This window comes from Pezoporus wallicus, unplaced genomic scaffold (assembly GCF_028554395.1).
Source record: "Pezoporus wallicus isolate ANWC-B61680 ecotype Strahan unplaced genomic scaffold, APGP_CSIRO_Pwel_v1 contig_3058, whole genome shotgun sequence".
NCBI classification, from domain to species: Eukaryota; Metazoa; Chordata; class Aves; order Psittaciformes; family Psittacidae; genus Pezoporus; species Pezoporus wallicus.
The window spans coordinates 407,042-420,964 of record NW_026641153.1 but is presented as its reverse complement, the minus strand read 5'-3'; the positions used below and the strand labels follow the sequence as shown (position 1 = coordinate 420,964).

Below are 13,923 nucleotides of genomic sequence, written 5' to 3'. Positions count from 1 at the left end.
TTGCAAACAGGGTGTAAAGGTGGAGGAGGCTGAGGCACAGTTGGCACTTGTAGGCAGACTCCATTCCTCCAGCAAGGCACAACCTCTTGCCCCAAATGCTTTCTGTCTGACACTGCAGAGGGAGCACAAACACTGAGTTTCACCTCTGAGTAACATGTAGGAGAAAACTAATTAGGTTTCCTTCCTCCTTTCACAGCAGGACTTCAAAATCATCCCTTCTGTCAAGTTGGGGAGTTTTTCACTTAAAGTTGCTTAAGAGCTCCTGCAGAAAGGTGTAAGTTTTAGAAACTCCAGCCAGTTTCATACTGAAATCTTGGAAAACTTTTCCATTGTCCTATTTCGGAAATCTGGATCTGTCCCTGAGTGTGTTAGGTCATACTGTGATGCTAACACAGGCAGAACCACAAGAACCAGGATCACTGAGGTTTGGTGAACAAGGAATTGGTGCCATGGGGGTTGGTTGATGCTTTATGGATTTACACAACAGTGGTTCTTTCCCTCTCTCTCCAGCCTTGTTTGACTTCATTATAAGACATGTCTTGGGGTTGTGCATTTTTTAAACCTCTGTTGCTTCACAAAACACTAAATTGTGTACAAAACTCACCCCATGGGTTCATGACATTTGGGTGAATTTACAGAACTAGAGTTTTAGGTTCAGTTTTGGCTGTGTTAGGGGGGAAGATTTCTGTATGCAAAAAGTGAAGTTTCAGTATACATAAAGTAATTGCTAGTTAACAGATAAAAGCTATTAGTTACTTAGTAGTAAGTCATTTTTGAAGGGGCTTGAAGAAACTCCGAGCTCGTGTTTCAGCACTATCCCACCAACAAAACCAAAAAATGTCAGAGTTGATACCAATACAAGGATTTTTCATACAAATAAATGGGCACAATTCTGCCCTTTACTTTTGATTTTTTTATGACTCCTTCAGCAAGCACCTCAAGATGTACTCCACATCTGTAGCCCAGGTGATCCTACGTCCTGAATATATATATGCACAGTAGTTTCAGTCATTCACTAATATTTAGACTTACAGCATGCTTATTTGTCTTAGCTTTACAGAAATACTTCATTCCTGTAACATGTTTTACTAAGTTGTTCTAAACTTACTAAGAATTCTCTGCTCTAACAATAGTAAAATATCTGTATGTCACTGGTTCTGTTAATTCTAATGATTGGTCCTAGGCTGTTCCTCCCCTTCCTTTAGGAATGGTACCTTCCAGTCTCTCCATGTGCATGAAAAGTGACAAGCATGGGTCCCCATATTTCTACTTATTGGGCCACCCTAAAGACACGGTTTGTAAACTCTGCATGTATATTATCTTTCTAATACTCTTTTGTTTCTCACAACTGTTGTGCAACTTTCTCTTGCATTCTAGCTCACTTAATAGTTTCTACAGTACTCGACTTTTCTTTCATAACCAATTATCTTAGCTAGGAAAGCAGCTATGCATTTTACAAATGTCTTTTAATATCCAAATAACTGTTTCTTCATGTTGCACTGCTGCTACTACAGAAACACAGCCAGAGGTCTGCCAAATCTAATTTTTCTCATGACAAAAACTTATCCTCTGAGTATGACTTTTCAGGTAGAAAATCTTAAAAATTTGAGAATCAAAGCCAGAATTTCCCTATTCCTTATGGTACTTGGCTTGGAAAAATATTAGCAACGGGAAGGTGGAATTTAGATGCTGATCACAAATGATGTTCATGCGCAGCCTCTTGAAGAAATAACGTAAAATTGAAGACTTTTTGGAACATGCTGCAAGGAGATATTAGTTTTTTAAACTCAGTGGTTATGCTGAATTTACACATAGCACTTTGCACTTGATTTCAAGCTGTTTTCTTCATAAATCAGATCCAACTGCACAGATTGTTTAGATACATCAAATTTGTAATACAGAGTCATGGCCCAGAAATGATACCTGGAAAGCAAAGGAGAAGAAAAACTTATTTTTGCCTTTTTTATTTTTTTTTAAACTTTTATTCTGCCATCACAGAAGTGTTCAGGTGCATCCAGTCTGTCTGCTATTGACTTTGCACAATGTAGTATTTATTGTAGTACATATTTGCTGAAGTTCTAAAGCCAGTCCCACACTTTTTAAGTAGGCAGATTGGAAGTAGCAAGCAAGTTATACCCAAAAGTATCCTCTTAGCCTATGAGCTTCAAGCAGCTCCTCCAGTGTGAAGCCCACAGTATTCCTGCCCCCAGCACCCAGGCATTAAGCTGTGCTAAAGTTAACAGTCTTGTGCATGCAAATCTGAATAATCTAATCAATTGCTTATATGTGTTTCCAGTTACAGCCTGTTTCCAATTTGTGTCTATATATAAGAAATGTTTGAACACAAACATGTCCCTATACTTTGCTAGTGCAGAGCTGGACACATGTAGAGGCCATTTGATATTGTACCCATGTAGTTCAAGTATGTATGTTACCATCGGAGACCTAGCGACAAAAAAGTTCCTTCATTGTGTAGAAATCTGAATTGCACTATTCCTTTCATTCCCACCTTACTTCTGCTTTGTGTTCTTCACTAGAGGTCATTCAGAGATCATGAGGTTAAAAATTTGGACTGATATTTGGACCATTTTGCAAGTCCCAGTTGTCAAACTTAGGAAGTTCAGTGAACTGCAGTTCTACCACAAGTGTTTTATATATATATATATATATATATATATATATATAAAAAAAATCTGTATCTCCACAACTTTCTATGCCTTAACTTTATTTTTCCTCCTATAGCATAATGACACAGGAAATAAGTCTTTTTTTCCTGAAATAAGTAGAAGTGTAAATCCTCTATAGATATAGCTAAAGTTAGTTTTGCACAGTCACTCAGCTGTGAATGGTTCTGATTATTTATTTGGCAGCAAGTATGAGGACAGATTTTTTTTCATAGTAAAATGTATAAAGAAAATCAAAAGCAATTTAGCTTGTGTCAACACCAAAACTGAAATACTTAGTTGGTAAACAAGTCATATCAGGTCAAAAGAAAATATATGTGTTATAAAATGTTTCCATTTCACATGTTTTTAATGAAAGAGTTTTGAGGAGAAGGATTTTCACAAAGAACCAGTTTTGCAGTGGGGCTTTTCCCAACCAAAACTGTGGCCCTGCTACCATTTGTTAGAGTACTGACCAAGTTAAAGTCAAATTTCCTGAGGCAGAGCAGATACATTAACCATTCTAGAATGCCTTAGGCCCCTACCGTAACATCGTATCACAGTCTGCATTTCTCCCGCAGGAATTGTTCCATTTTGTATAAGTAATCACTTATGGGAGATGATCAGCAGGCCTACTTAAAGTTAGATATAGCACAGGAGAAGTGCAGATGCTAGAAGATGGTTTAGAAAGTACATCCAGTGATAAAATCCAATGCTTTCATGTACCGTGGGTTTGGTAGCCCTTACTAGTGACCCCTGCATTTATATGTGCAAAAATAGATGAAAAATTTAGAGCTTATACTGTGAATTCATTGTTTGAATACAGTTAAATCCTTCAGAAATCTTCAGTCAGGTGCAAACTGCATGTTTCTAGTTCTTTAACTCAGTATGCTGAAGCTTTTATGTTTGTCTAATAAATGGCTAAATCATCTTGGTCTATACATTTAAGCCAGATACTCCTACCTGTCCAGAGTACTGATCAGATAATCCAATTCATTCTATTTTCAGTGCTCATTTTATAAATCCCTAGAGCTGAGGTTGGGTGTTAATTGAAACCTGAACTACCCCATCCATCATTCCTCTGATGTGAGAGCAAAAATCAATAGCCATTTTGGAAAAGTAGCCGTTATTTCTGTGACCGCCTTGGTGGAAATGCATTCATTCATATTCCTGCTGCATTTCCAATGCCACCTTCTTATTTCTAGCAATATCAACTTAATTTCAGGAGCTTGTGGTATGCAAAAGGGGAAAAAAAAAAGGCAGGCTAACCAAATGAATCAATGGAATCAATATACTGGTTAATAATATTAGTCTAAAAATATCAGGCAATATGAATATGGGCTCCCAAAGGTTCTAGCTGCTTTATTGCTATGGGTAAAAAATTGAATATTAAAATTTGCTTTACAAACCTGTTAGTATTTCATAAATACGTAGCAGCTGGCAGGAAGGTAGAACATCCTTCTGTTAAATACCAGTGTACGTGTATGTGTATGTGGGTGCGTATAGTTATTTCTGTCTTACAGCAGACTGCTATTTTAAAAGATGTAGACCTTTTACATAGGTATCCTTTGGTCTAGAAATAAAAAACACAGTCTTGAAAGAAAGTCAGACACATGGGAAGACATTTTCAGGTTTGTGGCAATGAGTTCAGTTTTAAGCTTCCAGGGAAGTGATAACTTTTCCTTATTTTTCAAATACAAAAACCACTGAGGCCTTTCCATTGTCCTAAAACATTGCTTTGGCTATTACACTCCCAGTGGCTTTGGCCAGTCCAGCTGAATTCTCTAACCCATGCTTCCCCATCTGTATAATGGGGATAGTAATGTTTGCTTACTGATCTCATGGGAGTGTTATGGGCATTAATTATTTAATGCTTGAAAAGCACTTTAAAGATTAAAAATCAGAGTGAACTACTCAGTATTATTATTATTAAAGCAGAACCTCACTAATCCACATGCATTATAATCCACACCAAAAATTGGCAGTGTCCCCCCACATCTGAGCAGAGATTTAATAAGACTGTAGAGAAAGTTCTCTTATTACTAAGGCTCATTATAATATAATATTCTGGAGTAGATTAACTAATATAATGTAAAGTGTAGATAATTACAGATAAACTACAGTGAATAAAACAGATGAACAAACATTATCCCTGGCTTTGTTCACATAAACTGGCAAGCAGACTTGGCAGCCAAAGAAGGGAAAAGTCCCATCCACAAATCTTTTTTTAACTTTTTTTTGGTAGCTTCCTGTATTTCCATCCAGTTGACAATACTGGAAGATAAGCACCCAAAATACAGGGCTTAAAGAATTCAGCCATCCCTCTGTCTCCACAGCATTGCTTTTTCCTTTCTTCATGTAATCCAGATAAATAGGAAAAATGGGAATTTAGCAGCACTTATCCTGTCTTTGCAGTTTGCTATAGGATTAAGTCCAGTCTTCTGCTATTGCAGCAAGATGTCCAGTAAAATTCCTCTCCTGATGCCCATTTTGCGGTCCCTCTCATTTGCAAATTTGCAGTCGGCCCCCACTTAATAACAAGACTGCATCACTTCAACTTGTTGTTAATCAGAGATTATTCCTCATGATACAGAGCTACGTATCAAAGAGAACAGGATGAAGGCACAAACTGTTATTCCTGTGACCTGGCCCAATAATTCTCATCACGAAGGTTGCGCAGCAACTGCTTCAGTGGCTAGACTCCAAGAGATCTAAAATGGGTTCCATATTGAATTATAGAATCATTTAGGTTGGAAAAGGCCTTTAAGATCATCGAGTCCAACTGTTAACCCAGCACTGCCAAGTCCACCACTAAACTATGTCCCTAAATGCCATATCTATGCATCTTTTAAATACCTCCAGGGACAGTGAGTCAACCACTTCCCCTGGCAGCCTATTCCAGCGCTTGGCAATCTCTTCAGTACAGTCAGTTTTCTGCAGTGGCATGCATTTCCCTACAGGAGAGGAGAGCCATTCATCTACATGTTTAGGTAAACAGTGATTTGGCGAGGTCAAATTTGATACTTTTCAGAAGGATCTAGAAACTGCTGACATGAACATGAACATTTTATCTTCATACCTCCTGACAAAGACTCCATCTCTAAGAATGTCAGTTGAACTTGGGATACAACGGCTTTGGACTCATTCACATGAACTTTTAACTGAGCTGTGATTATCCAGGTGAAAAAGTCGAGCTTTTTAGCTTGCTCAAAAGAATCCGTAAACAACTAAAAAGCTCTTTTAGGGACAAAAGCACAGCCATGAAAGTACAAAAAGTGATAAAAAATACAAGAAGAGGCAATCAAGCTGTATGAGAAAAGCTTTGCCAGCGGCCTGATGTTATGATGCCCAAGACTACATTAAGCTAACGTAGGCTTCTGATGACTCTCGTCATTGGCACCGGAAATTTGATTACTCTAAGCAGTCACATAGAGAGTGACATAAAAACCCGTTATTGCAATCACTAGAGAGGGGAAGGCAAGCTTGGCCCATAGCAGGACTTGCAGTTGATCCTGCCTCTGCCCTTCTCACTCCACCATCCAGTGATGCAGTACCTGGTTGATGCTTTGTGACCTGTCCAAAGGGAGAGGTTAGCAGAACTCACAGCCTCTGACAGATTTCTTATAGCTTTTTACTTCTTTCTTGGGAAAAGAAAAATGATTAAGAAAATTAAATGATTTTTTTTTACTTTGACAGCATGAGGTAACTTGCATTTTGTTAAGTTACAGGAACACATATGCAACCCAGAACCTTAAACATCTCTGTTTTCTAATGACATGTAGTTTGTAATTACTTAGTAGAACATAAATTTTACAATGTGACATTCGTTTATTCATGCACATACATCTCATTATACAGTGTTCACAGAAAATTGTCTCATCATCCAAAAGATACCAGATACCACAACAGCCCTGACAGCAAGCATGGTCCCAGGGTCAGCTCTGCACCTTCAGTGCTCAGCAGCTGCCAGTCTGAAAAGTTTGCTAAAGAGAGACTAAACTAATTCTGCAGCTTTTACCCTAAGCAGTACAAGAATATCTATTCATGAGCTTTGTAAATAAGGATGCCTTCAAATCAAGTTCCATGTTTTGCTTAAGATCCTGCTGAGATCTTAAGTGGGAACCACCAATGCTCAGTGCCTTTCTAGGGGCATTTCATACACAGTCAATATGCTCCAAATTTCTCACTTATTAATTTTTTTTTTTATATTATCTACATACCTTTAATAATGACAGCTATTTATTGACCAGACATGGTGTGATGCCTACTGTTAACACCCATTTTAGTTGTGATAATTAATAATTTTAATACTTGAGTTTAATTGTGTAACATCCAACTCTTAAATTATTCAGTCTCTGCAGAATGTTTTTCATTAATAACACACATTCTATTAACATATTTATGAACACTTTTTATGACTTAATGTAGCTTAATTCTATTAATAAAAACTAATTTTAAAGTCATTATCTATTTTAATTATACAGTAAGTTGCAATGTGAGTTTTCCAGTTCCAGCATGGCTCTGGAAGAAAACTGCTGAGGTTTCTGCAGCTCCTACTCTACTGCCCGACCGTTCAGAAAAAATAAGACCTTCTTTACTGAAAGGATGAGGTTCTTCTGCCTGAGCAGCTCTGATCTGATAGATATGTGAGATGCTCAGCACTTCAGAAAGGGTACCAAACCACCTGAAGGACCTGCTGAATGATAGTGCGTAGTTAGAGCAACATCACTCAAGATTGGCACTTAGACTGTCTGTAAACTTAACGCTGGCAAAACAGTGAGGAGCTTGCGGTGAGGATTAAAGCACTGTACAGGGTGCAGCTTTTCATTTCAGCTGTTCACAGTATTAGTGAGTAATCCTGTAACAGTTATGCAGATACATTATCTTGATTCAAGGAAAAATCAAATTTACCAAGTTCACTCAGATTAGTGATCATGATCTTTGGTTTAAATATTTAATGGATAGGACTATTTACTAGATCCATATCTACTGAACAAGCTGAAATGGGTCTTGGAATGAGTGATAAACTCTAAGATTCACAGCCAGAAGACTATTACAGTAAATTAGCAAACTGATTTACTAAACTAAGTTAACTGTTTCAGGTCTGAAATATAATCTTTTTGTATGTGTGGCTCTTGATTATCTTGTCTTCTCCCATTCTGCACTTTAGGTAGGGGGTTTTTCTGCATAGAAAAATTACCCTTTTTTATTCTTGCTGTTGTAAGGGCCATGTTGAAATTACCTCAGTCCTGGGTTTAGAGGTGACTTACGTTGTTGGAAAGAGCTAAATGATGCAGAGCTTAGGCATTATTACAAAATCACAGTGAATTTCTTACAGATGTGATTTATATTTAAGTGATGAACAACGGCAAGGTAGCCAGGAGAGGACTAAAGCAGCCCCCGAGACCATCCAAGTACTGGAGACAATCCAGTCCACCTGTTCTCCAGGGCAGAAACTCAGAGTGCTTTTGAATTCATTAGATAGCTCCTGTATTAGTCTGAGAGTGCTTGGGCCACTTACTTGAAGTGATTCATGCTTGCTAAAAATGACCTGATGTGAAGCGATGGATGTAGATCTCTGTGTCCAGCCGCTCAGCTTTGATCCACAATCTCCAAAAGGGCTTCCCAGAAGATGCTCCACAACACTGGTTGTGTGCACGTTCAACAGAAGAGCAGACATCTATTTGCAGACATCTTCTGAGACACTTCTTTCTCAGACTCTGTGAGGCAATTAAATTATTGTCTCAAATGATTTGGACAATAAAATACTGGTGAAGTAGTGCCATAATTAAAGAATTAACTCAGGGAAAGGGATTTACTGAACATGCACTGGGTATAGTGTAGGATCAGAAACAGTGCAGAAAAAGAATAGGAGCTCTCCAAGTCAGATGAATCACTTCCCATATTTCTTTGTTAAACATCTTTAAAGAATACGTTACATAAAAAAATTTCAAGTGCTTTCCTGCATGGGGTTTTCTGCAGGTTAAAGCCAACACAAATCGGAGTGTGTGACTTTCTTGTTTCAAGAAAATGTTCAGTATTTTTCTAAAGATGTTTTAAATCTTTTTCCTTACAACACGCAGTTTTGCCCTCTCTGCCTCAAGTTTAAATATTCCCATTCTCTCTGTTCCCATAGCTCCAAAACCAAGCAATATCATCTCCTGAGCTTCAGCAGATTTGGTCTTCCAAGCATAACTGACAATCTGCTCTCTCTGAAGTGTATTTCAATAATTCTCAAATTAGATCTCTGAACATGAAAGCACTTTTTCTAACAAACCTCCATGCCGAGTACAGAAATGGGGATGAAAGTGAATTTTACCTGAAATGCAACCATTCAAACTCTCATCAGACAGCTCTTGCAAGCACTCTATAAACACTATCTCTGCTGTAAAACTATTTGGGGTGTCTTCCATTTAATGTCTAGGTAAAGTGCGTAATGGAAGATGACCGTAATGAACCCAAAGGAACTAAATTGCTGCACATCAGTAGTGATTAGTAACATGAAAAGAAGCAGGGCATCAGAGTATTAATGGCACTGGGAACTGAATAAAGAAGGAAGTAGAGCTGTGCTTCCCAGTGCCGGAATAGGTCAATGACTGAATTTTCCAAATTTACCAAATGCAAAATTAAGTATTTGAAGCTTACAGAGGAGATAAAAGTATTCCTCACCCTGTATTTCCAATAACATATCTTAATTTCTTGCCACCAATAGCTCCCAGTAGTAGTGCCCCCCTCTTCTAACATTAGACCAGTGACAAGAAGACCAAATGACAGAGCAACAACGCCTGGCCTTGTTTCATACTCCAAACATCAGTCTTTCTTGATGAATCACTCTTCTTTTCTGAAAATGCTAAACACAAAATGCAGAAGTAAAAGCTGCAGGTACTCAGATGCACATTTGTTTTCCTGTAGCCTTTTATGACTTTGTTAACTCACTCCTAATGACCTCTCCAAATCATCCTCAACCTTTGCAAAAAATGTGCAAAGCCAAAAAACCTAATTCCACCTTTAAACAAAGTTACATTTACAAGCTACTATAAACTGAGTACAAACAGGCAAGCAATATGATGATTGTGGTTACATTAAAATAGCAAGAAATTCGGTTTTCATTGCCTCGCAAATGAGACTTCACAGTACCAAACAGATCATTTAACTGCATGTTAAGGAAAGGCAAAAGTGGTTCATGTGCTAAAATAACTTGAGTATAACTTGGATTTATTTTTGTAAATGTATACGACATTTATCTCATTTCTGTGCATGCAATCACATTTTGCACCCATAGCACACTCCCATCATAGCTTAAAAAAAAAGGTAAAAGGGCAGTGCTAATGATGAAAGGGTTATCCCACTTGGATGTGCCCATGATGACTGATGAAACAAAAGGCTAGATTGCAGCAGAAGGCACCTAAATCCGCTGATGTTTGTTTCCAGATCTACTAGTGTTGAGGGATCTGAACGTGGATAAGTGCAGTGGAAAGGGAGGCAAGCAAAGTGTAATTTTAAGCAAAGTGTAATTTGTGAGAAAACATTTCCATAGCACTACTGAAAATTAACAAGAAGTCCAAACCAGAAGTACAGGCAGCCTGTAAGATGGGGGAAGAGCCCATTGCCACCCACTTTCCAGGAGAGGCTGGGGAAAAGGGTGACAATATCATGTTATGTTTGCATGAGGCTGACAGCTCACTAAATGAGCTCATGGACAGAAGGTACCAAGAGCTTTTCCAACCATCAAAACCTCAACAAATCATTTATTTCAGGACAAAGGGTGCTATATGTCTGGGTTGTGGAAGCTCCAAGATGGAAGAGTAAAGATTCTTTAAATATTCTGAAATCTCCCTCCTTAGAGACCATTAAAGACAAGCTGCAGGAGACCAATGCAATCAGGAACATCACAGACGTGTCAAGATATAATGAGAAAGAGCCAAATGCATTTCTGGTGTAACACTGCCAGTATTAGTGAATACTCCCCAGGGGGCAGTTCGTCCCATTTTTATTATTAGGAGCATCTGTAAGAACTGTTTGCCACCTTCTGGCAATACATAATTTCAGACAAAAAGTAGGAAAAAAGAAAATAGAGCAAAAAATTCTTTGATTCCCCAGGAAAGTAATTCTAGGAAGATACAAAAGACATTTCAGGAAAAGTTTCAGACTCCTGAAAGCATTCAAAGCTTTAATATATTGTTCATTATTCACATAATTTGGAAATTAAAAAGGCGTTGAGATTTCATTGTACTTAAGCAATAAAATGTTATGCCACTTTTACGATAATATTAACTATTCAATAAAGTAGTTGTTCATGGTTAATTTTATGTGATGAAAAATCCCACATTCTTGATAAACTACCAAGCAATTATTTAAAATATTTTGATATAAAAGGACAACCTAGACACAAATTTGAGGTCTAACCTCCTGTGACCTAAGATCTTGGCAGAGAGGCTAAGCACAGCAAGACTAGACTTGACAGAATGTTAGAAGGGCACCCTGTAAAGAAAACATAAGTATTGCAGGAAATTAAATAAATGTATCACTAGGCTGAGCTCTTCTTATGGCTTAGCACCTAGGCAATGCTCAGAAACTGACAGACAGGCAGACCTCTCTTGTCCATTAACAGTGAAACCAGGTTTCTTTTGCTGGTGGTTCAGACATAAGCCATCAGCAGCATTGGATGCAAGTAGAACACTAGGCTTTAGTTAAGAGAGGAGCTAGTAGACACATGAGAGCAGTACCTTCATTTCCACTCCATTGAATGTGTGTAAGCTGACATAGGAAAGAAAACAATTCATGTATGTGGCAGTTCTACCTCAAACAAAAAAAAACCTTTAGACAGAAAAGGCCTGTTCCTGATGTTTTCCCATTGTCACTCTACCTCCAGAATGGCTGTGCTCATCTCCCATTTATCCTCCCACACTCTCAAGACCTCATGTGTGGTGTCTCTTACTCAGTCAGCAATTTACTCCTTGCCTGGGAGTTATGAGAAACAGGTCATAGGTGAGTCATTCTTACATGTACCATGGAGACGTGCCACCAACCTGCGTGACAGTAGCTTGTGGAAGCTAAAAGCCACCTAGGAAACACCTACTAAACTACACCAAATTAAATGCCATCACAGTGACAGATTATAGTGCTGCTCCCAGCTCATTTATCTTGTCTGAATTAGTAGGTCAAGGGAGACTTTCTCCCTTCAAAGAAGGGAGGAAGGCATCTATTAGCCTTCAGTGAGATGTATACCTTTGAAAAGCAATTTCTCCCTCAGGAAGGATGATATCCATAGTGACAAAGTCAGAAACAAATTTAAAACTACATTGCCCCTAAATCTTTCCAGCAGTTTCAACTGAGTGTGATATCCTTCACTTCTGCTTGGAAGTTGTTTGGGCATCAGTAGTTCATGCTCTATTATACGAATACTGTCTCCTCTTCCTCCGAGAAGTGAAGGGAGAAAGATGTAAAATTGTTGCTCTGTCTCTGGTTTAGTATGTTTGCAAAACGTTTTGAGATAACAGAGTAAAAGTAGGTTATATTCACAATTAACACATAGGTTTTATATGAAGCTTAAAAACTATAGAAAAAATATTCTGAAATACTGATGTCTCCAAAATGCAGCTATAACCTCAGAAAAGGCATAAAAAAGACATCATTACTTTAGTTGCTTTACAGAATAATTTTTTTCATTTTTCTCCTGCTTATATTTGTTGTGGAAAAGCAATCATTTTAGTGCTGGTTGAACAAGGCCAAATGAACCCTGATGGCTTGAACACGGCTCTTTAAAAGGTTTTTCTTTTGAGCAACAAATTACTTACATTAATGCACTTTGCTCTACTCTAGTAATTTTTATATTTTCCCATAATGTTCAAACATTGGAGGAAAGTCAGCGGCCATACCCTCACGTCAGTATTCTCTTCACTAGCCAGTGACATATTGCAACAATGACTTGTTGACATCATTAACATCTACCAAGGCTGAGGATGAAGTTCTACACAATTTTATTTCATTTGAAAGAAAAAGCAGGTTAAGCTGGGTTTTGGCTTTCTCAGATTGATGGTATTAAACATTATAGAAAGTCCTTTTGTCAAGTTCTTACTTGCAGGTACTGTACTGTCACAGAATATATGAAATGATAGCTTCATTTCATGGCAGCATTTCCTCCCAGCCACTGGAAATACAGCCCATATGGGTGCCTCCCCAGCAAGGCCAGGCAGTGTATTTTACATAGAATGCTCCCCGTGGCCCATATGGGGCTCCCTTTATGCTGTGGCTACAATTCTTTATGCTTAGTTGGCCAAGTCATCTTTTTTCTTCATGTTTTCTGGGGCAGAGGAAGAAATCCAGTACTGCATATAATATCGCATGTCCTAATTTATAAATAACTATATTTATATGTCACTGCATGTAACATTGATTCACTTTTGCTGAAGTAGGTTTTAACCCACTACAATTTCTCACTGCAATATTCACTGGGTTTGCCTCTGAAAACAGAAAGGGAATAAAACTTAAAATTGTGCAGGGGGACAATCCATTAATAAATCAGTTCTCTTGTTTCTAGGAAGTAAAAGAGCAGGCCACTCGCACCCAGGTCTCCTCCCCGAGGGTCCCACAAATACCTGGTACAATATTGCCCTTCATGCCTTGGAGGAGCTGCAAGAGGTGTTTGCCACCCTGGTTTTGAATGGTGGCTTGTCTTGCTGGACAAGAATCAGCTCACCCGAGCACAGTGGCACATTTTGCGCAGAGGCAATCTTGTTACCTGAAGTTATCTTGCTGGTTTCTGGTGTGCAGCTCATACTTCCCAAAGTAACAAGCTGTTTCTGTACCTTCAGATGCTCCCAGAGCCTTGCACAAGATCTGGTAGTTGCTGTCTGCTCTTCACTGCCATTCAGTGAAAAATACCATCTCATGAACACTGAGAAATAAGACTGTAGTTGAGTCAGATATGTTGGTCAGGCCAATGCTCAACACCACCTCCGCCCTGGGGTAACATGGCAATGCCATAAAAAGAACAAATTTTATTTCCTAAGACCCGAGATTGGTTGTTTATTGCTAGCTCAGGTACCCCACTGAAGTGCACAGGCAGCTTCATGCTGCTTGGTGGAGTCCCGGGATGGTTTTAGAGAACCAGGCAAAGTGACTTGGACCCAGTGCATGGTCCCTGATACACATATTGACCAAAGTGGGATACCCTGGATTTCAGATCTGAAAGAGCTGGTGTTGATCTGCGCCTCCCCTGTCAGGCACAGCCTGCGGTCTTGTGCCAAAGGGGTGGTGC

The 13,923-nt window shown here is 38.6% G+C and overlaps 1 protein-coding gene across 15 annotated transcripts in view; it reads left to right on the top strand.

Annotated features, from left to right (window-relative positions):
* The window catches only part of MAGI2 (membrane associated guanylate kinase, WW and PDZ domain containing 2), a 739,872-nt gene that overhangs the window by 721,221 nt on the left and 4,728 nt on the right, over nucleotides 1–13,923 (top strand). For 2 of the 15 annotated variants that reach the window (XM_057422526.1, XM_057422528.1), the window contains one exon: nucleotides 1,206–1,294. The exons of 12 other annotated variants lie outside the window; for them this stretch is intronic. In XM_057422526.1, coding sequence (XP_057278509.1) covers nucleotides 1,206–1,294 — 89 coding nt within the window. Of the gene's footprint in view, nucleotides 1–1,183; nucleotides 1,295–13,923 lie in introns of all 15 variants that reach the window. One more of the 15 variants, XM_057422527.1, reaches the window with a different exon arrangement.